Source organism: Marmota monax, unplaced genomic scaffold (assembly GCF_021218885.2).
Source record: "Marmota monax isolate L192 unplaced genomic scaffold, Marmota_monax_Labrador192_F-V1.1 WCK01_AAM20220418_F8-fsc00086, whole genome shotgun sequence".
NCBI classification, from domain to species: Eukaryota; Metazoa; Chordata; class Mammalia; order Rodentia; family Sciuridae; genus Marmota; species Marmota monax.
The window spans coordinates 5,223,291-5,247,302 of NW_026693086.1; the positions used below are offsets into that span (position 1 = coordinate 5,223,291).

At 51.7% G+C, this 24,012-nt stretch overlaps 3 protein-coding genes across 7 annotated transcripts; 1 reads left to right on the top strand and 2 right to left on the bottom strand.

Annotated features, from left to right (window-relative positions):
• Positions 1 to 259: 259 nt before the first annotated feature.
• Positions 260 to 13,637, bottom strand: Cln3 (CLN3 lysosomal/endosomal transmembrane protein, battenin). Of its 5 annotated transcripts, none has more exons than XM_046454508.2 (18): positions 13,445 to 13,637; positions 13,182 to 13,231; positions 12,170 to 12,371; positions 11,858 to 11,971; positions 11,627 to 11,705; positions 10,211 to 10,307; positions 9,139 to 9,210; positions 8,685 to 8,764; positions 8,476 to 8,561; positions 7,940 to 8,012; positions 7,710 to 7,853; positions 6,513 to 6,625; positions 4,614 to 4,660; positions 4,465 to 4,533; positions 4,323 to 4,378; positions 4,087 to 4,180; positions 631 to 771; positions 260 to 533 (listed from the first exon to the last, which is right to left on the bottom strand). In XM_046454508.2, exons 4-18 carry the CDS (start codon positions 11,901 to 11,903, stop codon positions 414 to 416), a joined length of 1,317 nt encoding a protein of 438 aa, XP_046310464.1. In that variant the 5' UTR covers positions 11,904 to 11,971; positions 12,170 to 12,371; positions 13,182 to 13,231; positions 13,445 to 13,637; the 3' UTR covers positions 260 to 413. The 5 variants fall into 5 exon arrangements, with proteins under 5 accessions (XP_046310464.1, XP_046310465.1, XP_046310463.1 ...); XM_046454509.2 differs by having other exon boundaries at positions 13,551 to 13,625; XM_046454507.2 differs by having other exon boundaries at positions 13,182 to 13,637.
• A 327-nt stretch (positions 13,638 to 13,964) lies between these two features.
• On the top strand, positions 13,965 to 19,080 carry Apobr (apolipoprotein B receptor). The gene is made up of 4 exons (XM_046454506.2): positions 13,965 to 14,106; positions 14,450 to 17,110; positions 17,192 to 17,457; positions 17,544 to 19,080. The coding sequence occupies exons 1-4, from the start codon at positions 14,050 to 14,052 to the stop codon at positions 17,611 to 17,613; spliced, it is 3,054 nt and encodes a 1,017-aa protein (XP_046310462.1). The 5' UTR covers positions 13,965 to 14,049; the 3' UTR covers positions 17,614 to 19,080.
• Il27 (interleukin 27) lies at positions 18,261 to 23,432 on the bottom strand. Its single transcript, XM_046454512.2, has 5 exons — positions 23,168 to 23,432; positions 21,064 to 21,236; positions 20,880 to 20,978; positions 19,850 to 20,008; positions 18,261 to 18,729 (listed from the first exon to the last, which is right to left on the bottom strand). Exons 1-5 carry the CDS (start codon positions 23,196 to 23,198, stop codon positions 18,454 to 18,456), a joined length of 738 nt encoding a protein of 245 aa, XP_046310468.1. The 5' UTR covers positions 23,199 to 23,432; the 3' UTR covers positions 18,261 to 18,453.
• Positions 23,433 to 24,012: the final 580 nt, after the last annotated feature.

Sequence of the window (24,012 nt, forward strand, 5' to 3'; positions counted from 1 at the left end):
TGATTAAGTGCCCCTGGGTTCAATCCCTGGTACAAAAAAAAAAAAAAGTACTTTTGTGTTGGGAAATAAAGATGTATAAATAGAGCTACAGAATGAAAGAATAAATTAATAAAGCCTTACAGACTGGGCAGAAGTCTGCTGCAGTGCTTTCTTTATACACTCATATATACGTTTATAACATGTACACATATACATGTTTCAAAGTGGCCTTGTGTAATTTTTACAACAGTTTTTCAGAAAAAAAGAATTGCACAAGAAGTCAATTGATAAAATAAGCATTTATTCAGAGGGCATAATGCTGTGAAGAAACTCCCAAGACCAGCTTGAGAGGAGACCACGGCTGACCCATGGTCGAGGGGAACAGATCTCAGCACTTCCCACCCGGCAGGCCTGTGCTCCAACCCGTCAGAGCGTCAGGGCAGCTGGCAGAGGAAGTCATGCAAAGGCAGGGCCAGGACCCCTGACAGGGAGATCCCCAGGGTGTCAGAGATACAGGCGGCTGCCATGGCAAATTCTCGGTGCTGGTCACTGGTCTGGGAGAGCAGAGGAGGGGCGCGTGGTAAAGCTAGGGGTCTCTGCCCTGGACTCCCTCAGAGGGACCCCCCACAGCCCTCGCTGGCTGGTACTGACCTCCAGAGCAATGTTGTGGAAGGTGTTCACATAGGCCGCGCCCCCCAGGAGCCCCTCGTAAAGGATGATCAAGAAGACGATGTAGATGCTCGGCAGGAAGGTAAACAGCACATCTGCCAGTAGGAAGGCCAGGTTGAGGCACTGTGGGCACAGGCGGAGGGAGGTCAGTGTGCAACCAGAGCAGGGCCAGAGGGAGGCTGGGCCTCTCATCCAGTGGCCCCCATTTCTGGGACTCACTGGGGAAGGACAGAGATGACAGGCCTGAATAAAATCCCATTAGCCAGCTGCACCCACAGACCCGATCCCGGTAGACCTTTGCCCCACCCTCTCTCCAGCACCCTATCCACCTGTAGGCCCCACCCCCCTCTTCCCGTTGCTCCCATCGCTCCTACTGCCTGGAATGCTATCCCACCTTCCATCACTTGGAATCTCAGTTTAATCAGGATCACGGTCCCTCCCATGACTTCACTTCCTTCTTCCAAGGGCTCCTTGAACTGAGTGTTCCCCTCCCCATTTACCAGTCTGAGACCTGTGGTCTAGGGAACTCCTGGTAACATCCAGGGCATTTTTGGTTGTCACATTTGGGGTGTTCCCCTGGCATCGAGTGGGTAGAGCCTAGGGATGCTGCTAAATACCCTACTGTGCACAGGATAGCCCCCCCACAACAGAGAATTACCCAATCCCCATGTCAAGCTTGCTGAGGTGGAGAAACCCTGTTTAGATGTTCCCAATTCTTTTAGGAAAGCTCCTTGACCCCCATCTGAGGGTGCAGACACCTCCTTTGTATCCCAGTCAATCAGTAGGATCCCTGGGGGCCTTGTTAAATATGCTCCATGCTTGCCTCCCCCTAAGAAGTCCTAATTCAGTAAGGATGAGGTGGCAATACATGATTTTGAGCCCTAATTCTAATAAACAGCTTTGGTTGAATGTATACCTCAAACCATAAGCTACATGTTTCAGCAGCATCTAGAAGAACCCTGAGTTGCAAATGTTGATACCACAATTTGGAACTTTGTGAGTACAAGCCCCAAGCTGGCAGCACTGCTCTGACAAATACAGGTGGTTAGAGAATATTTATAAGTCGTTGTCATATCAAACTATAATCTATACTTCTGTATCTTGTTATTATAAAGTTGAATTCTTAATTTTTTTTTGAACTGGGGTTTGAACCCAGGAGCACTTTACCACTCATTTATATCCCCAGCCCTTTTTATTTTGAGACAGGGTCTTGCTAAGTTGCTGAGGCTGGCCTTGAACTTGCAATTCTCCTGCCTCAGCCTCCCCAAGTTGCTGGGATTATTTGTGTGCACCATGGTGCCCAGCAGTTCTTAAAAGGGCAAAGGATGACTGGGTGCAGTGGTGCACACCTGTGTGACCCCAGCAGCTAGGGAGGCCGAGACAGGAGGATCACGAGTTCAAAGCCAGCCTCAGCAAAACGAGACCTTGTCTCATTTAAATTGTCATGTTAAATTGTCCTGTCATGTTAAATTGCTTAGGGCCTTTCTAAGTTGTTTAGCCAAAGGGTTACCTATCTTAGTAAATAATTGAGACCCTGTCTCTAAATAAAATACAAAATAGGGCTGGGGATGTGGCTCAGTGGTTGAGTGCCCCTGAGTTCAATCTCTGGTACTTCCCCCCAAAAATTTAAGGGCAAAAAATATTCTTTTAACATGTGTTATATATTCCTTATCTGAAATTTATGGGCTTAAGCCCAGAATTTTTTTGGATTTCAGATTTTTTTTTAGATTTTGGAATACTTGCATATGGTATTTTTTGGGAGATGGGATGCATATCTAAACACAAAATTCAATTGTGTTTCAGATAAACCTTATACACATTGCCTGAAGGTAATTTGATACAGTATTTCTAATAATTTTGTGCAATAATTTTCCTGGTATAGGGCTGGGGTTGTGACACAGTGGTGGAGCACTTGCCTAGAATGTGTGAGGCACTGGGTTCAATCCTCAGCACCACATAAAAATAAATACAATAAAGAATCATCAACTAAAAAAAAAAACCAAAAACCCACCACTTCCTGGTATAGAATTTTCTATTTGTGGTTGAACCTCCATGCTCAAAAATTGGCAAATTTTGGAACAATTAAGAGTTTCAGATTAGGGATGCTCAGCCTGAAGTGGAAGGTTTATTTTATTCAATTAATTCATTTACTTATTTATTTTGGGTACTGGGGATTGAACTTAGGGGCACACAACCACTAAACCACTTCCCCATCCCTATTTTGTATTTTATTTAGAGAGAGGGTCTCACTGAGTTGCTTAGTGCCTTGTCCTTGCTGAGGCTGGCTTTGAACTCACGATCCTCCAATCTTAGCCTCCCTAGCCACTGGGGTTACAGGTGTGCACCACCAAGCCTGGCCCTGGAAGGTTTATTTTAACAATTACCTTCAAGCGGGGCTGGGGTTGTGGCCCAGTGGTAGAGCACTTGCCTGGCATGTGTGAGGCACTGGATTTGATTCTCAGCACAACATAAAAATAAAGGTCCATTGACAACTAAAAAAACTATTAAAACAAATAAACAAACAAACAACAACAAAAAAACCAATTATGTTTAAGGGCTGTACACTCGAAACGTTGAAATAATGAGTGCTGGTCACGTCACACTCCTTTGATTAGACTGTAGATAGAGAATAGTGTGTGTTCGCTAAAAACTATAAGTGATTATTTGCCAAGGACAGTTGAATTTGGTCACCAGAAATTATTTACTAAGATAGGTAACCCTTTGACTATAAGGTCACTGATTTTATCATAATTAACATCCAGAATGAAAAAAAAAACTATACATATTCCTGTATGTAGAAATATTATTTGAAATCCAGGCAGCTGAGGCAGGAGGATCCTGAGTTTAAAACCAGCCTCAGCAACTTAGCAAGGCCCTAAGCAATTTAACGAGACGCTGTCTCAAAATAAAATATAAAAAGAGATGGGGATGTGGCTCAGTGGTTAAGTGCCTCTGGGTTCAATCCCTAGTACCAAAAAAAAAAAAAAAAAGAAATCCTGTCTCATTGATTAAAGCACAACACAAAATCTTGTCCTATTTCTAATAACTATTCTGAGAAATAGATGCTGACCCACATCTGGTTTATTTATTTTTTATTTTTTGCAGTGATGGAGATCAAACTCAGGGCCTTGCACATGCTAGCCAAATAAGTTCTCTACCACTGAGCTACAGCCCCACTCCTCCACATCTGACTTAGGCTCAGAGAGGTTCAGAGACCTGTCCTGAGTCACACAGCTACTGAGTACAGAAGCTGGGATTTGCACTCAGGTTTGCCGGGTTCCAGGGGACACATATTGTACGTGGACCCTTGTGGATTTTGGTCTCTCTGCTTAGAAATGTTTGTACACAATAAAGACTTCCTGATGAGGGAGGGAAGCAGCAGGGCTTGGGGAAGCTGGGAGCCAAGGTGGGAGTGGGGGCCGGGAAGGGGCTTGGTACCTGCAGCAGGGCCAGGACCCAGATGAAGCGGATGTGAAAGCAACGGAGAGAAGAGCGGGAGGCGAAGACGCCAGCCTGGTATAGCATCTGGTACCTGAGGTCGGAGGCAGGGAGAAGGAAGCCCCCCTGAGTGCCAGCTGGGCAGGGCAGCCCCGTCTCCCCAGGTACCCGTCATCAGGGGGACCTTCCAGCCCGCTAGGAGGGTGTCCCCCACCACCTTCCCTTCTGCCTCTCACCAGCGATACTGCTGAGCATGACTCAGGGATGTGTTCCGGAAAAACAGAAGCTCAAACTGCAGCAAAGAACCAGACAGGAGAGATGGGTGCGGACGGTGGACCAACTGCCTCTTCCACACCCCTCGCAGCACCCCTCACTCACCAGTCCCTGGTTGATAAAATACTCAGCAAAGTAGACCAGCACCAAGGGCACGATGTAGCACAGCAGACCCTGGAAGAGTTGGCAGGTGTAAGTGGAGGGCTGGGGAAAGTCACCAACCACGGGGCACACACTATAGTCACCACTCAGACCTTGATCACGATCCACCTTTCCTGGAGGGACAGGTTCCAGCTGGAGCCTGCAGGGGGACAAGGAGAGAGAGACAGAGGAAGTCAGAATACTGAAGACTCAGCCAGGGGCACCAGCCAACCCAGCAGTGTGGACACACTTAGATAGCACCACGATGCACACTCAGAAGTGCTTAACATGGCCGGGCATCACAGCACTCGCCTACAATGCCAGTGAATCAGGAGGCTGAGGCAAGAGGCTGGCACGTTTGAGGCCAGCCTGGACAACTTAGTGAGGCCCTGTCTCAAAAAATAAAAAGGGCTAGGAATAGATATAAAACAATCATACACACACAAACACATACACACACACACACATTTTTTGGTGTGTGTGTGTGTGTACGTGGTTCTGGGGTTGAACCCAGGGCACTCTGCCATTGAGTTACATCTCCAGTCCTATTTATCTATCTATTTATTTTTGTGGTGTTGGGAATGGAACCCAGGGTCTCATGCATGCTAGGCAAGTGCTCTATCACTAAGCCACAGCCCCAGCCCTTGTCCTTTTTATTTTTTATTCTGATGTGGGTTTTGCCAGGTTGTCCAGGCTGCTCTCAAACTTGTAATCTTCCTGTCTCGGCCTCCTGAGTCGCTGGCATTCCAGGCATGGACAACCACGGCTGCCCTTCCTTTCTTTCTTTTTGGGTTGCTAGGAATTGGACCCAGGGCCTCATGCATACTAGGTGAGAATTCTACCACTGAGCTGTACCCCTAGCCCTCTTTATTTTTATTTTGACACAAGGTCCCACCACTAAGTTGTCCAGACTGGCCGTGAACTTGCGATCCTCCTACCTCAGCCTCCTGGGTTGCTGGGATTACAGGTGTGTGTACCATGTCCAGCTTCACATTCTCTATAATCAAAATTTAAAAAAAAAGGCTGGGTATGGAGGGCTGGGTATGGTGGCGCACACCTGTAACTCCAGCAGCTCGGGAGGCTGAGGCAGGAGGATCACAAGTTCAAAGCCAGCCTCAGCAACTTAGTGAGGCCCTAAGCAACTCAGCAAGACCTTGTCTCTAATAAAATACAAAAAGGGACTAAGGGATGTGGCTCTGGGTTCAATTCCCAGTACCAAAAAAGAAAAAAAAAAAAATCTTGGTACAGCAGTGGTGGAACACTTGTCTAGTATATTCTATTCCCAGCACCACACACAGAGAAGTTAGCCAGGGGCAATGGCACATGCCTGGAGTTCAGATACAGAGGAGGCTGAGGAGAGAGGATCACTTGAGCCCAGGAGTTCAAGACCAGCCTGGGCAATATAGGGGAAATCCCATCTCAAAATAAATAAATGAAAAGGACACTAGATGAAACCTCTTCATATCTGTGTGTACAGATGCTCATCTGTATACTCCACCCCTGCCTTGCTGGCTCTTCTGCTTCTAGAACATCCAAGCTCATTCCCACCACAGGGCCCCAGCTCCCCATGTTCCCTCTGCCTAGAGCCTGTTCACCTAGACAACCTGTCAATCAAGTCTCAGCCCAAATATCTCCAAAAGGTCTTCTCTGAACTAGACCGTTCTCTAAAGGACAACACCAATCCTTCTCCGCCTCCCTTCAACTGTCATTGCATCATATCACTGTTTTACGTCCTTCCCAGGCTTATCAATCAATATATGAAAATAAAGATAACTTTTTCGACTCGCTGGTTCGCTTATGAACTGTCTCATTTCCTTGTCTTGGGCATTCTTTGTCCCCAAAGCAGTCAGAATGTCTGGCACAGCCAGTACTTAGAAAGCAGCTCTTGGCCCGAGTTTTGACTGGAACCAACCCGACCCACCCGCGTCCTGCCTTGACTGTGCCCACTGCAGAGGGGAAACCAGGAAAACCCCAATGCAGAAAGTGCCCTCGTGGGGGCCTGCACCTCCTACCTGGCTTTGACTCTGAGGTTTCCGAGCCTATGAGGGGCTGCCGAGCTGCGGTCTCCGCCTCGTCCTCGCCTCCAGGGTCCTGGGGCTCAGGAGATGTGAGCAACAAGAAATAGCTAAGAGTGAGCACAGTGAGGACAGTCAACAAGCCCTGTAGGGCTGGCCAGGCGTCCTGAGGCCAGGAAGGCCACCCCTTTCCAGGGCACACCTGGTATGCGTAGGCTTCCAATGATGGGGAGCTGTAGGGTACCCCATTTCCGTGCTGCAGAGCCCCTATTATGGACAAATGCCTCCTTCCGGAGCTGACACTTGCCTCCTTCCAACTACCCAAGGCCCCTGGATGCTTGCTGCCCCTCTCCAAGCAGGCGGTTCATTCCCATTCTAACGACGGCTCTAAGTATGGCCTACTCCATGGGGACTTTGTCTAGCCCAGAAATTCCCAACCTTTGCTCACTTAGGCTCTGGCTTCATGTTATCTGCCATTTCTCCATTCTTCCTATGTGTATTTTTTTTTTTTTAACTTAACATTTCCTTTACATTGATTCCTTTTTTTCCTACCTGGCCTTGTTCTAAGCTATGAGCTGGGAGGTCACAGGTTCAATTGGCTCATTACAATTGTTTCCTGATTCTTATGAAAACATATGCAGAATAAAGTCCACCCTTGTCCTACTAGAATCCTCTTGGGGACCACACTGTGCCGAATACTTCACACGTGTCCCCTCGTGGGAATGCGAGAACTACCGCCATTTGATATGGGGGGAACCGAGGGTCAGAGGAGCAAAGGAACTTGTCGAATGTCACACAGGTAACAAGTGGCAGTTCCGGGACTCTAGAACTGGAATAGCAGCATCTACACCTGTCAGGATACAAAATCCACACTCCTGCCAGACACGGTGGCACATGCCTAGAATCCCAGTGGCTCGGGAGGCTGAGGAAGGAGGATAAGTTCAAAGCCAGCCTCTGAAACTTAGCAAGGCTCTAAGCAACTCAATGAGACCCTGTCTCTAAATAAAATATAAAAAGGGCTGGGGATGTGATTCAGTGGTTAAGCGCCTCTGGGTTTAATTTCTGGTACCAAAATAAATTATAAAAAAAAAAAATCTACTCTCCTCTCAACAAAAATGTTGGGATCTGAAGATTGGGATATGATCAAGTCCTGCCCCCTCCCCTCTTCCTTCCTTCCAGCCCAGGACTGCTCACCTGGCCAGCAGCAGGGCAGGGATCCCCAGCATGGACAGCAGGGTGTGCTGTGGGGAGAGGCCAGCCTGGGTGAGGCCCAAGTAGGACAGTGCCCCCAGCAGTCCTGCTCCCCCAGTGCCCGAGGACCACCAGGAGATCACAGCCCTGGGAAGGAGAACACAGGTGCTCTCAGGAGGACCGAAGTCAGTGGGGAAATGGCCTCTGTCCCCACTCTCTGCCATGTTGCTTACCTGGGGTAGAAGGCAGTGAGTGAGAGGAAGGTGACCTCCCCCAGACCTGATGAGATGCTGGCCAAGACCACACCTGGGAGGAGGACAAGCACAGAAGTGGCCCCAAAGCCCCAGTTCCTGAAGGTGCTTGACCATGGCCTTGTGTGTATCAGCTCAGAGGAGCTAAGTCAGAGCTCTTGGAGAGGCTGGGTTCAGCTATGAAGTAGAGCTACCCCCCTTCTCTGCATGTCCTCTTGCAGAGAATGGTACCCAGTTATGCAGCCAGGAGTGGGGAGGACCCTCCCTGTCTCCCCCACCCCCTGTGGTGGTGTGTCTGGCAAACCCTGCTCAGTTCAACCTCCATCAATCCTCCCACTTCCACTACCTACCCCTCCAAGTAGCCCTGCCTCCCATTTGCTGCTTGTGGCAGCCCCAGAAGGCTTCTGTGGGCTGCAGAAATAACCCCTTTCCTCTGGGAAGCTGGGGAGACCGCCCCCTACACCACCCCGCTGAGGTTCCTCTGGGCCAGTTCACTAGACATGGAACTGGAGACTCACCGCACAGGCTGATCGCCACTGAGTGAGAAAAGGCAACCAAGATAAAGCTGCCCGCAGAACAAACCCCACTGACGAGCACCCGGGGGCTAAGGGCGAATGGAGAAAGGGGAAGTGGAAGGTCAGCCTCCTCCCTTGGCTCTGCGGCCTCCTGCCACTCCTCCCAGCTCTCCGATCATGCCTGCCCTTTCTCCCTCCACCCCCACCCAGACCTGTAGGGCAGCAGATGAAGGCCTAGAGGAGCCAGCAATTTGATGATGAGGGTAGGGAGGATGTCAGCCAGGAGCACTGCCTGCAACAGGAGAAGAGAGTGAGACTCCAGACCTTCCTAGGGACAACCCTCCCGAACAAGTGGCCAAGGGAAGACAGGAGCCAGGCGATGAGACCTGCTACAAGTACAGGCTCTGGAATCAGACAGATCTGGGTTCGTGTGTGTGTGTGTGTGTGTGTGTGTGTGTGTTTGTTTGTTTAGGAGGTCCCCCCAACCCAATCAGGGAAGTGGGGATGCTTCAGTACCTAACTCGTAGGACTAGCATGCGGATTACATGAGTTAATATGTGCCACTCGTGGAAAGAGCCCCGTAACAAGCAGTCTCAATAACTGTAATCATGACAATCCCAGGTATGTGCCAAGGGATTCACGGTGGGGGACCAGAGGGATACTCACAGCTGTGGAGAGAGAGTTGCAGTCGAATCGAGATGAACTATTGTGGAGGATGGGCATCGGGCTTGGGTCTACCTGATGGAAGAGAAAAAAGCTTTTCACCTAGGGAGGAAGGAGGGTAGACATGGCCCCAGTCCCGGCTCGGCTCTAATTTGAAAGATGGAACCAAATTCCCTGTTGGACCTACAAAGTGGTAGCTGCTCTGCTTGGATAGGGCATGTACTTCCAGCTCACTATAGCCAACTGTTTCTCAACTGGGGGCAATTTTAACCTCCAGGGTACTCTTGTCAATGTCTAGAGTCATTATTGGCTGTCACTCTTGTTTGTCAGGGGTATGCTATTGGCGAGTAGTGGTTAGAAGCACAGGGTGCTGCTAGACATCCTACAATGCACAGGACAACCCCACAGCAAACAATCACCAGCTTCAGGTTAAAAACCCAACCATAGCTGGGCATGGTGGCGCACACTTGTAATCCCAGCAGCTTGGGAGGCTGAGGCAGGAGGATTCCAAGTCCAAAGTCAGCCTCAGCCATTTAGCGAGGCCTTATGTAACTTAGCAAGACCCTGCCTCTAAATAAAATATTAAAAGAAGGCTGGACATGTGGCTCAGTGGTTAAGTACCCCTGGGTTCAATCCCTGGTACCAAAAACAAGACAAAAACAAAAAAACCTAGCCATAAAACTAGGCATGCTAGTGCACACTGGTGATCCTTGTGACTCAGGAGACTGAGGCAGATGGATCACAAGTTCTAGGCCAGCCTCAGTAACTTAGGAACACTCTGTCTCAAAATAAAAAGGGCTAAGAGTGTGGCTCAGTGGTTTAAAAAAAAAAAAGAAAGAAAGAAAAAGAAACACTGCCATAAACTATAGTCCTCCCCAGCCATTTGGCACCTATTGATCTCCAAAGGACCTTCCTGACATACGTGCCAGGAAGACTAGGAACTTAAGCCACCTTGCCCCATGGGCCACTTTACTTCATGAGTTTTTCAAGTGGGGGGCTCTGCCCCAGGGCGAATCCTAATCTTTCCATAGGGACCAACCATGGTGGTGGTGGAAGTGGAGAGGGACTCACTCACATGGCTCTGGTTCCCAGAGGCTCTCTCATGTCTAAGGATGTCGTGGGCCGCACTGAGCATCACCACGTAGGAGAAATTGTTGCAAAGGCCCAGGAGCCTGGAATGAGCAGGACAGATCTTCACTTACTTTTCTGCCTATGATCTTTTCTTGTCTGTGCCCTTCACCAAATCCCATCTTCTTTCAATGTCAGGGTTAGAAATACAGGTTTGGAGATCAGAGACTTGGGTTCACTTCCAAGTTCTCAAGGCCCCTTTCAGAAAGCTATCTTTTAACAACTTTTTCCTTTGAGCTCCAAGTGATTCAGTTCCTAGGCCACTTTTCAACCACTGATGCCCTGTAGTACAATAAAAATATCCCAGAGTTTGAAATCCAAAAGACCATTGTGGTCCCAAGTCTGCCACTTCCTTTTCAGGTGTCTCAGTCTAACTCATGTGTAAAATGGGAATATAAATTTCTCACCTGACTACATCCCCAGGGTGGCTATAAAGATTAAAATAATGCCAAAATCATTTGTGATCCATAAAGGATCCTCACTTATTTTTATCTTCCAAAGTTGTGCTCATTGATAGGAAAGAAATTTGGCTCAGTGTCAGAGTTTTCAAGTGTCCTTTTCACAAACCTGTGAAGTGGCTCTTCCTATTTTACTGTTGAAGAAACTGAAGCTAACAGAAATCAAGTCACTCTTCCAAAGAGTTACATGGGAAGCCACTTCCAACCCAACCTGCCACCCAAGTCCTCCACAGTTCTCATTAAGTTAAATTATGACATATATAAAAACTCAAATTGAGCAATAACTGTACTATTTATAGGAACTTTTGAAATCAATATCATGCTTTCACAGTTCTACTTTCTTGAGAAAAGAGATTACCAACAGCATTTGAAAAAAAATATATATGAAAATATGGATAAAAGATACATATAACCTCTACCTATTTTAATGCATCTGGGTCAATTTCATTGAAATATTCAAAGACTAAAAACTTGTGACTTAATGGGGTAAGCTAATGCTAGCAGTACTTCCCAAGGCTCAGTATCTGAAAGCTTTTGGAAGGTGCATGGATGATCTTGTAAAAAGTTTTAGCAAGTGATCCATTTATTTGAACGCGCATTAGCAAAATATTGGTTTTCTATTTGAAGTGGTGGCTCAGCTTTCTTTTTTTAAATACCTGAATTTTAAAATGTTGAGATTGAGGCTGAGTTGGTTGGAGAATATGAAGTGAGTGATCTTACAGATGGTACTGAAATAGGTGAAGATGGTAAGCAAACGAGTGGATTTTCGAAAATTCACAGGCAGCTTCCGGGCAAACCAGTTAACTAAGTAAATATTTGTGGATTCAACTTCTTTGTGCAGTTCAGTTCCCCCATTTCCTGCTGCTGCTGCATTTTTACTTTAGCTGAGCTCTTAGGCCACTTACCAAAAGCCCACCGCATTCTTCCAATGGGCACTCTGACGTTCCAACAGAGGGGCTTGGGGCTCAGAGGTGGTCTCCTCCCCTGTGAATTAGAAGAGCACATGATCCCTCCCACTCTCAGGTGCACGACTGCCTCGCGAGGGTCTTTCCCCGGACTGAGCCAGCTTCCAAGCCCCTGGGATGTGCACACGGCAGAAGAAGTCACTCCCGAAGGGGCGGGCCATAAATACTCACTCTCAGAATCCAAAAGGCGCCACCTGGAGCCCTCACAGCCTCCCATGGCATCAAGTTCTGATCCCCCGAAGGGTCCAAAGTCAGCGAGTTGGCTCTAACCGGGTGGATGAGGGTCTGCGACAGGTGAATTTGGTTAAGGCCCTATTGCCACACCTAGCTCCGGCTGCCTGCTGGGTTCGCGCCACAGGATCCATCAGGAGATCCCAGGGTTCCGTCTCGCGCCCTCCCACTCCCCACCACGCCCCACCTGTCGGACTCCGCCCCTGTCCCCTCTAAAGCTGGCGGACGCGGGGCGGGGGCTGAGGCCTGTACCTTTAAGAGCAGCAGAACGTTCCGCACCAAGGAGCCCCCGCAGGTTGGTGGGTCACGTGACATCACCCGCAGGTTCCCCCATCACGTGCTCGGAGGTCCTCCCTACTTTCGGGCCCTCCTCTTGCCTTCGCTTTCGGCCTTTTCAACTTCAGGGCGTGAGAAAGGTAGAATCCAGGAGAGCCCCGGCACCGCTGGTTTTGAACTGGAGAGGGTGGGAGCCAGGGAGAGCCGCGATTACCGGTCTCGAAAGCCGTGGCCGGATTCTGCCAGCAGTCGTCATGGCGCGGGCGGCTTCAACTCTTTTCCAGCCGCCCTCGCTTGCCAGGAGCAAATATGGCCACCCCGCCCTCCCCTACCTCACCCCCTGGGAGCCGTTGTTTGGAAGCACAGAGAGCCAAACTCCAGTCACTCATTTTTATCTGATACCCTGACGTACTGTTTTAGAAACCTAAAATAAAGATAATAGCCAACTATGGGGGTTTCCTGAATTATCTATGGACACTATCCAAGGCCTTAAGAGATACTCTTTCCCCTGTTATCCTAGTATCAAAAATACCACATTAGTATTCCAACCCCTGCGTTTACAGATGAGAAAACTGAGTTACCATAAGAAAAAAGTTAACGACTATCACATAACATTAGACCTTAGAGACCCATTTAGCAAGAAATAGAGCGCAGGGGCAGGGGTTGTGGGTCAAGTGGTAGAGTGCTCGCCTAGCACATGTGAGGCACTGGGTAGGATCCTCAGGACCACATAAAAATAAAGTTATTGTATCCACCTAAAACCAAAAAAGAAATATAAAAAAAAAGAAATAATTGAGTGCAGAGGCAGAGCGTCATTGGGCAGACCGCTGCTGGATTCCTGCTCCATCAGAGGTCCTTAGATTCTAAGTCCTAAGATTCTGATTCTGTGATCTCACCCAATTGCCCTAGGAAATTAGGAAAGTGGGGCTTGGCAGGGGAGAGGGGGAGGCCACTTCATATAGTCTCAAATAGGGAGTCATTCTCTTACCTTCCTCTAGGTAAAGCAGAATCCTTGCTTTTCTTCATCGTGTCCTTCCCCTGTGAAAAACTCTGTTACGGCTTGCAGCTGCCTGAGCCCATCTCTACTAGCTCTTTCCCACCACCAGGCCTTCAGACTGCTGTTTGAAATGTGCCCCTTGCGATGTGCTTCCCAGATCACGCAACCAATGAGAAATGAGGTCCTACTACCCCTGCAGAGCTCTAGAAATTCTGCAGCATTTCCTACAGGGCTCCTGCCCTCAGGGAACTCACAGGAGTGTGGGAGGTAGATGCAAATGAGCACAGTACAAAGTTAGTCAAGTCCTTTTTGCAAGAATAAGCATGGATGAGGGGATGAGTGGAAGAGCCGCCAACCAACCCTTTATGCCCTAAGGAAGCATTAATGACTTGGAATTGGGAAGCCAGAGCTCCCACCAGCCCTTTTCACTCCTCCGCTCTGTCCCTGGACAAAACAGGAACCAGAAACCCTGGCTTCCTCTCTCAGAAAGGCTGTGGCTTGGGGCAGACGGAAATGGCTGAGGTGTGAATTCAAGACCTGAGTCACTCCTCTGAAGTTGCCACATGTCCCTTCCCCCATCCCCAATTCTGAGGTCCCTTGCTCCCACTTCTTTCTTTCCGTTCTCACCCTTTGCGCTTTAAAACTCAGAATGTGCACCTGTGTCCCACAGGTGACGCACACCCATTTCCCCACCTGGGGTGGAGATTGCTGTGGCCCTGGGGAAGGTGGGCAGGGCCTGGGGATGCGTCAGGGAGAGACAGGGGAAGAGGAAGTGTCTTAGGTCCTGGGGAAGACTGTCTTGTCTTGGTGGGTGGGGACTGCCATTTGTCAGCTTTCTGGACACACAGAAACACACAAGATGGACTTCCTCCGGCTACACCTCCCTGGGCTGCATCAGGCCTTGAGGGGGGCACTGGTGAGAGGGGCAAAGAGATGCCAGAGACTTTCACCCCATTCCCTGTGTCTTCACCTTTCCTCCTCCCTTTGAACCTCTCCTCAGATTAGAGGTTTCGTTCACAGGGCCAGACAGTTTCCTTGACCAGTTCTTTCTGGGCTTTAATCTCTTACTTCCCACAAGTGCATCCAACACCCTCAGTCTAGGAACCTTCTCATTCCTTCTGCAGATCCTGTTCTCCCTGTCTGCCCAGGTCCCTAACCCGCCTGCCTTACTGTGGGCTCCTCTGGCCCAGGGCCCCCAGGGAAGGGGCTGGGCCTGGCCTTCCCTGCATGCCTTGACCTTCTCCACTCTTTTCCTCTAGGATTCCTTCAATGCCTTTTTGTCCTACCTCATAGGAGATGAGGTCCCCACTGTACAGCAGGAGGCACAGGTAGCCAAAGAACTGCAGGAGGTAGCAGCAGGAAAGCCAGAGAAGACTGTAGAGGTGGAAGCCCAGGAGGCCCTGGAAGGCCTTAGAGACCGCCGGAGCCAGGGGTTTGGGAAGCCAGGAGGGCCTGGAGAGGCTGGGAGATGCCCAGAGGGAAGCTCTGCTGCAGAACAGACCTGGGGCTGGGGAAAAGGTAGCTCCCAGGGCTCTCAAGCAGACAGGCAGGACGTTGAGACCCGGGAGGCAGCCAGGGCTTCTGGGGACCAGGAGTCAAGTACACGCCTGGAGGCTGGGAAGAAGTCTGAGGCAGGGTCCAGGGCTCAGCAAGACAGGAGCGGTCACTCCAAGGAAGGACAGGAGCCTGGTGAGCAGGAAGTGAGCAGAGGGGAGACACCAAGAAACTGGGAACATGAGGAGGAGGAGGAGGAAGAGGTCAGGGTGACAGAGCCAGGGATGGCCAGGGGGGTGGAGTCAGAGTGGACCTGGCACCAAGAGCCTGAGGTGAAGGCGGGCAGTAGCGGGCAGAAGGTGGCAGGGGACAGCGGGGAGACAGAGCAAGTGGTTTCCGAGATAGCTGCAGAAACTGAAAACTTTGAGGTCAGAGGGCCTGGGAGGGAAGAAGAGGGGGTGGTAGTGGTGAGGAATGGCCAAAGCATAGGGACACAGGGGACAGGGGTAGTAGAGTCTGAGGACCGGGCAGCCTTGGGCAGAGAAGAGGCCAGAATAACTTCCTCAGACAGGGAGCAGGTCGGGGCTGCTTTAGCCAGGGAAGAGTCTGACCTCCCAGGAGTCAGGGAGACCGAATATGGGCCAGTCCCAGGAGAAAGGATCCCAGAAGTTACTGGGATCAAGATTCAAGAAGAGGTGAAGGGAGAGACTGAAGTGAAGCTTTTCCCCCAAGAGACCCAGGTCCTGGGCACTGAGGAAACAGAAGAGGCAGTTGAGGGCCAGACAGCAGGGAGGGAGGCAGAAGGCCCCGAGTCAGAGGAGGAGGCAGGGGAGGGCTTTGAGGGGGACATCGATCAGCACGGGAAAGAGGCTGAGGGGAGGCAAGATGAGCAGATCAGGGCTGATGGAGCTCGTCTGGAGGAGGAGGAGGAGGTACAGGCCAAGGGGGACTGGGAGGAGGAAGGGAGTTGCCTGGTCACAGAGGCTGAGCTGGCCCTGGACAAAGAGGATCGAGGTGATGATGACTTGGAGGCAGCCCCAGAGGCCAGGCCTGGTGAAGAGTTTGTTGAGGAGAGAAGTAAGGAGGCTCAGAGGAGCCAAGAAACATTGGAGGAGGAGTGGGATGACCTCAAATTCAAGGTCACCAAAGGCCAGGAGCCTGAGCTGATGGGAGGTGTCTTGACCCCAACAGAGCAACCTGAGGAAGGACAGGGGGTTCAGGAAGAACTTGGGAGAGTTTCAGACCTGAGGAAAGAGGAGATGGAGGGGAGGCTGGAGGAACATTCCAGGCACATGGGGTCTATAGATCCTGAGGTCCCTGAGGGAGAAGACTGGGAAAACCAGAGGAGAAGGGGCAGGGAAAGTAGTAACACCCAGGAGGAAAAAACAGATACTGAAGATGAGGAGGAGGAGGCTACAGGAGGTCAGGCACTGGAGGCCAAGGCCAAAGGAGGCTGGGAGTCTGACTTGTCAGAGATCCAAGGATGTGCAGCACAGGAGGGGGAGGGCTTTGTAGCAGAAAACCAGGGGCTGCAGGAAATTCAACGGGAAGAGGCAGAGAAAGACCAGTCACCAGGAGAAACAGAGGCCAGAGAAACTGAGGATAGCGAAGTGGAGGCCTCAGGACCATCGGAGGCAGACCTCACATCCAGGGGAGGCTGGAGGCTGGAGGAGGCAGCTCTCGGCCTCCAGAACCAGGAGGATGCACAGACCAGTTCTTTGGCTCCTGAGATTGTGGAGGATGAGGCAGTCCTGGTTGTGAGGGCTGCTGGGGCTGAGGAAGGGCCAGAATTCCAGGAATCTGGGGCAGTTTGGGTGGGGGAGAATGGGAGAGGCTGGAACTCAGAAGGGAGAGAGGAGGCTGAAGGAGAGGCAGAGCTGGTGGAGGCTGCAGAGGGAGGGAACCGAGGTGGGCAGGATTTGGGCCTAGAAGGCTCAGCAGGGGAGGAGGTGACTGGCAGAGATGGTGAAGCAGAGGCTTTTGAGGCCAGGGCTGGAGATCAGGCAGGGGTGGGGGGACCTGCCATGGTAGAAGGAAGTGGTGGGGTGGAGGGCGTTACCTCAGGCTCCCAGGCAGCAAGAGCAGAGGGCGCTGAAGCCAAAGTGGAGGCTGAGGGGTTCCTGGGAGAGCAGCTGTTGGAAGAGGCTGGGGGCTGGCAAGCCAGAGAGCAGGGGACAGACAGTGAGGGGCAGTGTGGGGACCACCACCCTGAGGGAGAAGGACAAAGGCTGCCGCATGTGGAGGACCCTGGGACTGGAGGCCAGAGGTCAGAGGCCAAGGAGACTGATCCAGAAGGCCTGGAGGATGTTCAAGGCCAGGAGGTGCAGCTGACACAGCAGGGCCTTGTGGAGGCCCTGCCTGGGCCCTCGGACACTGCTGAGGCTGCAGGAAGTGCCAGAGGGGACACTCACAGCAGCTGGTGTGAGGTGAGGGCTCTGGTGAGGTCCAGGGGGGACAAGCCGGATCTAGAAGCCAGCCCACAGAACTGTCTCCCTGCTCCCTTGCAGGCCTTGCTTCCTGGGCCCCTCCTGGATGTCTCCGTCCCGAGGAGCCGCGCCCTCCTCTCCCGAAGCTCCTCACAGCGTCGCTCTCGGCCCTCTTTCCGGCGAGTCCAGGCCTCTGAGGAGCCAGAGGACCCTCCTAGCCCTCAGCCCGAGGAGGGACTGTCAGCACCCGAGCAGAGGCCACTCCAGCTGGAGGAGGCCCCAGAACCAAGCCCCCCGAGACCTGAAGGGACCCCAGTGCCAGCCAGGAGAAAGACTTTGGGACTCGGGTAGGCACAGGGGCACTGGGCTGGGATAGGGTGGAGGCTGTGGGCCTCTGAGGACCAGCTCCCATGCACCTGTCTTCCACCTCCAGGTTTGGCCTGGCACACCCGGGCATGATGCAGGAGCTACAAGCCCGCCTGGGTCGGCCGAAGCCCCAGTGATTGAGACCTGACCCGGCTGAGTCACAGGGCTCCCCGGGGACCTGCTCACCCCTGACTCTCTCTGCCACCTGGATGCATTCTTCCCACCCTCTGGGCCTGGGTTTCTTGGTGTGTCCTTCATGGAGTGAACATAACTAGACATCTGTGAAGACCATGAACTTGAAGAATCTGACTCTAGACCTCCTGTGCCACTGGGACTGCCTCTCTTGAGTTCCTGTCCTGGTTACCTCCCCAACCTGTCTCAGCTACCCAGAAGACTGCGAGGAAAATGGGGGGAATTGGAGACTTTTCCCACAGCCTTCCCTTTCTGACCCCTGCAGACCTCAACCATACCTGGACCCCTCAGAGAGCCATATAGGAGGGGAAGCCCACCCACAGGAAAGAGGTCTGAAGGGCCTCGGGGACACCACTTTGGTCTCAAAGGTCGATGAGCAGCAGGTCAGCTGCCTTGAGTTTCCAAACTGATAGTTCAACTTCAGAACTCTGCTGGTTGCTATGGCAACTGCCAATTGAGCAGGTCACAGTGGGGGAAGGTGGACCAGGACACCCCAAAAACATAGGAGCAGAGAGGGGTTCTGGGTAACCAGAGGCCTCCAGGTCCTTTGAGTGTCCGATGTCCCTTCTGTGAAAAGATCTTGAGGCAAAGAGAGAGTGGGAGGGCTTTATTAGGCACGCAATGTGGCAGCCTGCCCCAAGGATGAAATAATAAATAAACTATCATCTCCCTAAGTAATAAATAAATATCTAAGAAATAAATATCTGGCAAGGACTGGAGGGGCTTTAAGTTATTGGACAGGGTCTGAAGCTAGTCCTGAAGTCCTAAAAGGTGAGGGAAAGGGGCTAAAAGATCGCTCCATCCGGGCTGGGATCTGGGTGTTGAGAGCCCCAACTCAGGCCTGGGTGCCCGGCCTTGGACAGCAACAGCAAATCCCGCACAGCCCGGGACAAGGCAAGCTCCAGGGAGCGCAGCAGCTGGTAGGTGTAGAGCAGCTGGGGCCAGGACACCTGGGCCGACGCTGGAGCAGAGTCCCCTGGAGCCCCTGGGAGCAGCCCCTTCCCCTCCTCCTCTTCCTCCTCCTCTTCTTCCTGGGGCAGGTTGAATCCTGCAGCCAGCACCTAGGAAGACAGATCCGCAGCTCAGACAGTGGGCAGGCGGAGAACCTGAGCAAATCTGAGCCCAGGGGCTCCTGATGACATCAGGCCCCTGGATAACCCCTGCTTCAGATCTTCCATGTTGTCATCTCACGTGTCTTAACCTGATTTTTTGAGCTTAAGAAGATGGAATTTTGTGGGCTGGGTTGTGGCTCAGTGGTAGAGTGCTCACCTCGCATGCATGAGGCCCTGGGTTCAATCCTCAGCCCCCACATGAAAATAAAATAAAGATATTGTCGAAATATGATATGTCAAGAGCTTTGAAATGTTTTGAACAACTAATAATAAAAAAATAAATAAAAATAAATAACTAAATATTGATGTGGCTGTGAAAAAAATTGTACCCACCTACAACTAAAATATATATATATATATATATATATATATATATATATATATATATGAAGATAGAAGTTTGGAGCAAGAGGATGCTCACAGAGCTGGGTTGTCCTGGGGATTGGGGTTCTGTTCTGGAAGTTCCTCCCTGCCGTTTTGGATTGTCTCAGGATCAGAAATGGTCAGAGGTAGGGTGCAGCCAGTTTATCTGCTGCTTGTGTTTCCATTCCTTTTTTTTTTTTTTTTATTTTTTTTAGGTGTCAATGGACTTTTATTTTGTTTATATGTGGTGCTGAGAATTGAACCCAGTGACTCACACACGCTAGGCAAGCCCCCTACCATGAGCCATAAGCCCAGCCCTCCATTTCCTTTTTATTAAGACTGAAATTTCTATTGCTCTTAGAAATGGTCAGGAGGATCTGGGTTGTGTCAGAGAACCACAGGGAGAAGGGTTCTGACCTCGCTGCAGGGCCTGCTGATGGCAGTCTGTCCTGGGTAAACCAGCGCCCTTATCTCACTAAAGACCAACCCCCAAAAGAAAGCAGGGACTTGGGTGGCAGAGCCAGGACCCTGTGTAGGGCCCTGTGTGGCTACACCCTCCTGCACATTCTCGTATACTTGCTCAGAAGAGCACCTCCCTCCAGACTCGCCCAACCTGAGGGCAGGGGGTGTTCTGTAAAGGGAATCAGTGGACCTCAGTTTTGTGTATTGGTCTTAGCGGGTCAAAGAGGGTGGGTGGGCACTCTACCTGGAAGCGGAAATGCCACTGCAGGTCCCGGAGATCTAGCCTCAGGGTCCACAGCTGCATCCTCTCTGAGCTGGTCCAGCCGCCCTGCCTCCCCAGGCCTCCCAGCAGGGCATGGAAGGGCTGAAGCATCATGGAGAGGAAGCAGAGTCGCTCTGGGTCCTGTTGAAGGGGAGGGACAAGGGTAGGTCAAGCATGACCCTACCCAACCCCGGATCAAGCCCAGGCTCATTCACACTCCAGCCTCCTGTTTCTATTGTCAGCCTCATCTCCATCCCCATTTCCTTCCTGTGCTCATCAGACTTCCCACCTCCATTGTCTTTGACCTCTATCCCATCTCCTTTCCTGTCCCATGCCCCAACCCCTCTCTAACCCCATCCCGTCCCCATCACTCTTCCTCTGCCACTCCACTCCATTCCCCCATCATCTCTTCCTGTCTCCTGCACAATTGTTTTCCTTCTGTTTCCAACCTCTTTCCCACCCTCATTCCCATTCCTGGTCCCAGGTGGGTCCTTCCTCCATATGCATTCTCACCGTCTCCCCATCTCATCTCTGACTCAGGTCCCACCAGCCATCTCCATCCCTTCTCCATCCTTCACCTGATGTTTGCCCTCATCCCAACCTTTCTTCTCATCCCTAATCAACCTTTCTTCTCTTCCCACCCCCCAACACCAACTCCATCCCACTCATTCCCAATCCACTCCATTCCCATACCCGGCTTCACTCTTTCCCTCTTCCTAATCCCATTTCCAAATCTCTGCGTATCTTTTTTTTAAATATATTTTTTAGTTATTGATAGGCCTTTATTTTATTTATTTATATGCAGTGCTAAGAACCGAACCCAGTGCCTCACACATGCTAGGCAAGTGCGCTACCACTGAGCCACAACCCCAGCCCTCTGCTTCATCTTTATGTCCAACCACACACTCAATCTCATCCAGATTCTGTCCCCAAATCAATCCCCAACTTGTCTCTATGCTGCCCTGTCTATTGCCAGCTTCCTGGCCCCGCCCCACCAGCCCCGTTCACTCACAGACAGGTGGCGCCAGGCCTGGAAGGTCAAGGAAACGTTGGGGAGCTGCTCTCCCAGGGGCAGCAGGTCCAGCCTCACTCCTGGCAGCCGAGATTCAGCCTGAAGGGTGAAGTCTGTTAGTGGTGGCCCATGGGGGTTGACGGTCTCCTCATCCCTAGAGCCAGCTGCATTAGGGAAAACTCACAAAGCGATGAGCCTGGCCCCGGACCTCGGAAAGCAGCTTCTTGGCAAGATGCAGGCTGACCGTGAACTCCCTGCGCAGCTCCTGCAGGCTCACAGGAGGGCTCCCTGGGGGCCTTGGGAATCCCCAGACACCAGCTTGCACCAGGAGCAAGGAGAGCAGTAACAGGCTGAGCCCTGGAGAAACGAGGAGGGGAGCAAGATTGTGGGCTTGGGAAGAACTCAGAGAAGGAAGGGAATGTGACTTTTCCGAGCCTGCGTGATGGGCAAGCCCCAGTGGGAACTTTCTCGGGTATCTTCACACAGCCCCTCCACACCATGATGGGGACCATTGAGGCCACCATATGAAGTCTGCACAAAGTGCTCATTTTTGTAAGCAGACCCAAGGCTGGATCTTGTCTCCCTACTCACTTCCCTGGCCAAGTGCCTTTTCTGAGGGGCACAACTGGTTGCTGTTAATTCTCTCCATTTTGCAGAGGAGGAACCTGGGCTCAATGAAGGGGACTGGCCCAAGTTCAGATAGCAGAGATGGGGGTGGGGAGCCAGGGCTGGATTCCAGATCTGTCCAAACATACAATCCACTTGCTTTCTCCAGGGACCTCAGAGGAGGCAGCTACCTGGCCCAGGAGTGGGGACTGTCTGTTCTGCCAAGGATTCCTTGGGCTCAGCCAGGTGGCTCTGATGCCTTGAACTGGCTACTAGGGGCCCCAGGGATGGCATGACCTGTGGTTCTATCCTATGTGGTAAGGCCTCCGCCAAGGCGGGGGGTCATTCTGCAGCAGAACCCACCTGGGGCAAGTCTGCAGCATGAGAATAGGAAGGGCGGGGGTGCTGAAGGGAGGGAGGGGGCTTGGCATGGGAGGGGGGCACTCTGTTTCTCATCCTGGTCTTCCTTTGAGCAAGCTGTCTCTCCTCTATGCCTCAGGCCCCCGTCTGCAAAGTGGGGGTCAGACCAGTGGGCATCAGAGGATGCTTCAAACCCTATGTTTTCCTGGAAAGAGGGAAGAGGGGCCACAGGATGGGCGCCCAGGGCAGAGGGCAGTGTTCAGTGGTTTCTCCCTCGGGTGAGGAAATCTAGCCATCATGAAGTTACACAATTGCCATCGAAACTCAAACTAAAAACCAAACCCCGGTCCATCCCCACTCTTGCTGCTCTCCAGGCCCCTTCCCTGTCCAAGGATAATCTCTAATCCCTGCACACTGCTCCTCAAAGTGCCTCTCAGCAAAGGGTAAGAGGAGTTTCTGGGCCACCCACTTCCCCCCATGGACTTCCAGAGGATGTGGGCCACGCCTAAGATCTCTGGTGTTCTGGTTCCTTGGCTTGGGGGCCACTCTGACCTTCTGGCATCCTGGAGACCCAAGGCAGAATAGGCTTCTTCCTAGCTCTATGTTGGGGGCCCAGGCCCTTGTGGTATTGCCTATCCAGATTGATTTGTGTCACCTGTACTTTACTCCTCTTCCTGCCTGAACTCTAGAGTCCCCAGCTGCTCCATACCCTTGTATCCAGTCCTGGGTTCTTGGCTCTGGCCTTCGAAAGCTCGCTCCTCACCCTCAAGCCCTCAGCCCTACCTAGAGGTACCAACTTCTCCTCTGCATACAGCTCTGGCACCAGCCCCTGAGATCTTTAGCTGCCAGCTGCAGATTGGACCTCCTTCCCACCTTCGGACTAAAGACCTGTGTCCAACTCAGGCTGCTGGTTCCTTACCCTCAGCCCCCATCTGTGCCAACTCACCCTGCTGCACTTCCTCTGACTGGCTTCAGTTCTCAGTCTCAGCCTCACCATCCGCCTCTGGCTCGATTACTTCAAACGTCATGTATCTGCCTCATCCTGGTTCTGGTCAAATTGCCTGTCCAGTCCCTCCCATTCATCCCAGCAAAACTGTCCCGCTTGTGCCCTGCCCTGGACCACACCCCCACCCTACTGCTCCAGGCCCCCACCTCACTTATCCCATACTCAGTCCCAAGCTCCAGCGAGCCGGGTCCTTGGTCCTGGCTAAGTTATTGTCCGCATGCCATGAATTCCGTCCACACCAGTCAGCCTTCCCATCCTCTGCCCAGTCTCCCCCAAGCCTCCCGCCCCTCCACTTCAGCCCTGGCTTCCAACTCACGCCAGCCAAGGTCGCCTGCCGTCTGGCCCATGTCAGGGCCCAGCCTCTTTGTCCAGCCATCTCCTGGGTAGGGGGGAGTCTTATACTGGGGGTTGCACCCGGTTTCACTTTCCGTCCTACTTGTACTTTCAACTTTGTATTCGCTTTTCGCCACCCCTTGTGCTAAAATAGGGAAATGTAATTTCCCTTCCCAGAGGGGGTGGGAGGCACGGGGGATGGCGGGAAGCTAGGGTTTCAGTGAATCTGAGCTCCTGGCTTTCAGGTCTAGGATTTTCCTCAGTGCCCCCTTCTGGGGCATGCTGTCCAGCTCTATTTGTGCGTGGGTCCCAGGGACTCAAACCCCCTCCTGCTTGTCTGCTCTGTCACCATCACTCGGGAGCCATCACCAGTCCACTGTCCTTCAAAAGATGGATGGCCAGGTAAGGGGATTGCCCACCAAAGGGGACTAGGGGTTCTGAGTCATCCTCATCCTCTCTGTTTTACCAGATGGCTGAGGGGGGTGTGTGCATGAGAGGGATGTCAGATTTCAATGGTGGCTGGAATGAGTATTGGTGCAAGGTGGGTGGGGGCTGGGTCTGATGATATCAGGGATGGCATCAGAGCTGTCTATAAACTGGGGTCAGAGGGGATGAGACCCAGGCCCAAGAACATGTCTGGGACTAGGATTGGCTCCATCCAAGGTCAAGGGCTCAGTCTTTGGCCAGAATCAGATATAGGATTAAAGCTCCATCATATCCAGGGTCAGGATTTGGTCTAGGGCTGGTTTCCGAATCTAGTCTGGGACCCACATCCTGAGTCTGTCTGTTTGGGGTCAGAGCTACCCATGTCCTGGGGCTCTGCTCTGG

Excerpts from the sequence above, each read along its gene's own strand:
- Cln3 (XM_046454508.2), bottom strand. The coding sequence starts at position 11,903 with ATGGGAGGCTGTGAGGGCTCCAGGTGGCGCCTTTTGGATTCTGAGA. Across the intron at positions 4,661-6,512 it reads AACCTCAGAGTCAAAGCCAG|GCTCCAGCTGGAACCTGTCC; the intron begins GTAGGAGGTGCA and ends GTCCCCCTGCAG. Across the intron at positions 534-630 it reads TCCACAACATTGCTCTGGAG|ACCAGTGACCAGCACCGAGA; the intron begins GTCAGTACCAGC and ends CTGCTCTCCCAG.
- Apobr (XM_046454506.2), top strand. The coding sequence starts at position 14,050 with ATGGACTTCCTCCGGCTACACCTCCCTGGGCTGCATCAGGCCTTGAGG. Across the intron at positions 14,107-14,449 it reads AGGCCTTGAGGGGGGCACTG|GATTCCTTCAATGCCTTTTT; the intron begins GTGAGAGGGGCA and ends CTTTTCCTCTAG. Across the intron at positions 17,458-17,543 it reads AGAAAGACTTTGGGACTCGG|GTTTGGCCTGGCACACCCGG; the intron begins GTAGGCACAGGG and ends TTCCACCTCCAG.
- Il27 (XM_046454512.2), bottom strand. The coding sequence starts at position 23,198 with ATGGGCCAGACGGCAGGCGACCTTGGCTGGC. Across the intron at positions 21,237-23,167 it reads GGCAGGCGACCTTGGCTGGC|GGCTCAGCCTGTTACTGCTC; the intron begins GTGAGTTGGAAG and ends TCGTTTCTCCAG. Across the intron at positions 18,730-19,849 it reads AGTGGCATTTCCGCTTCCAG|GTGCTGGCTGCAGGATTCAA; the intron begins GTAGAGTGCCCA and ends CTGTCTTCCTAG.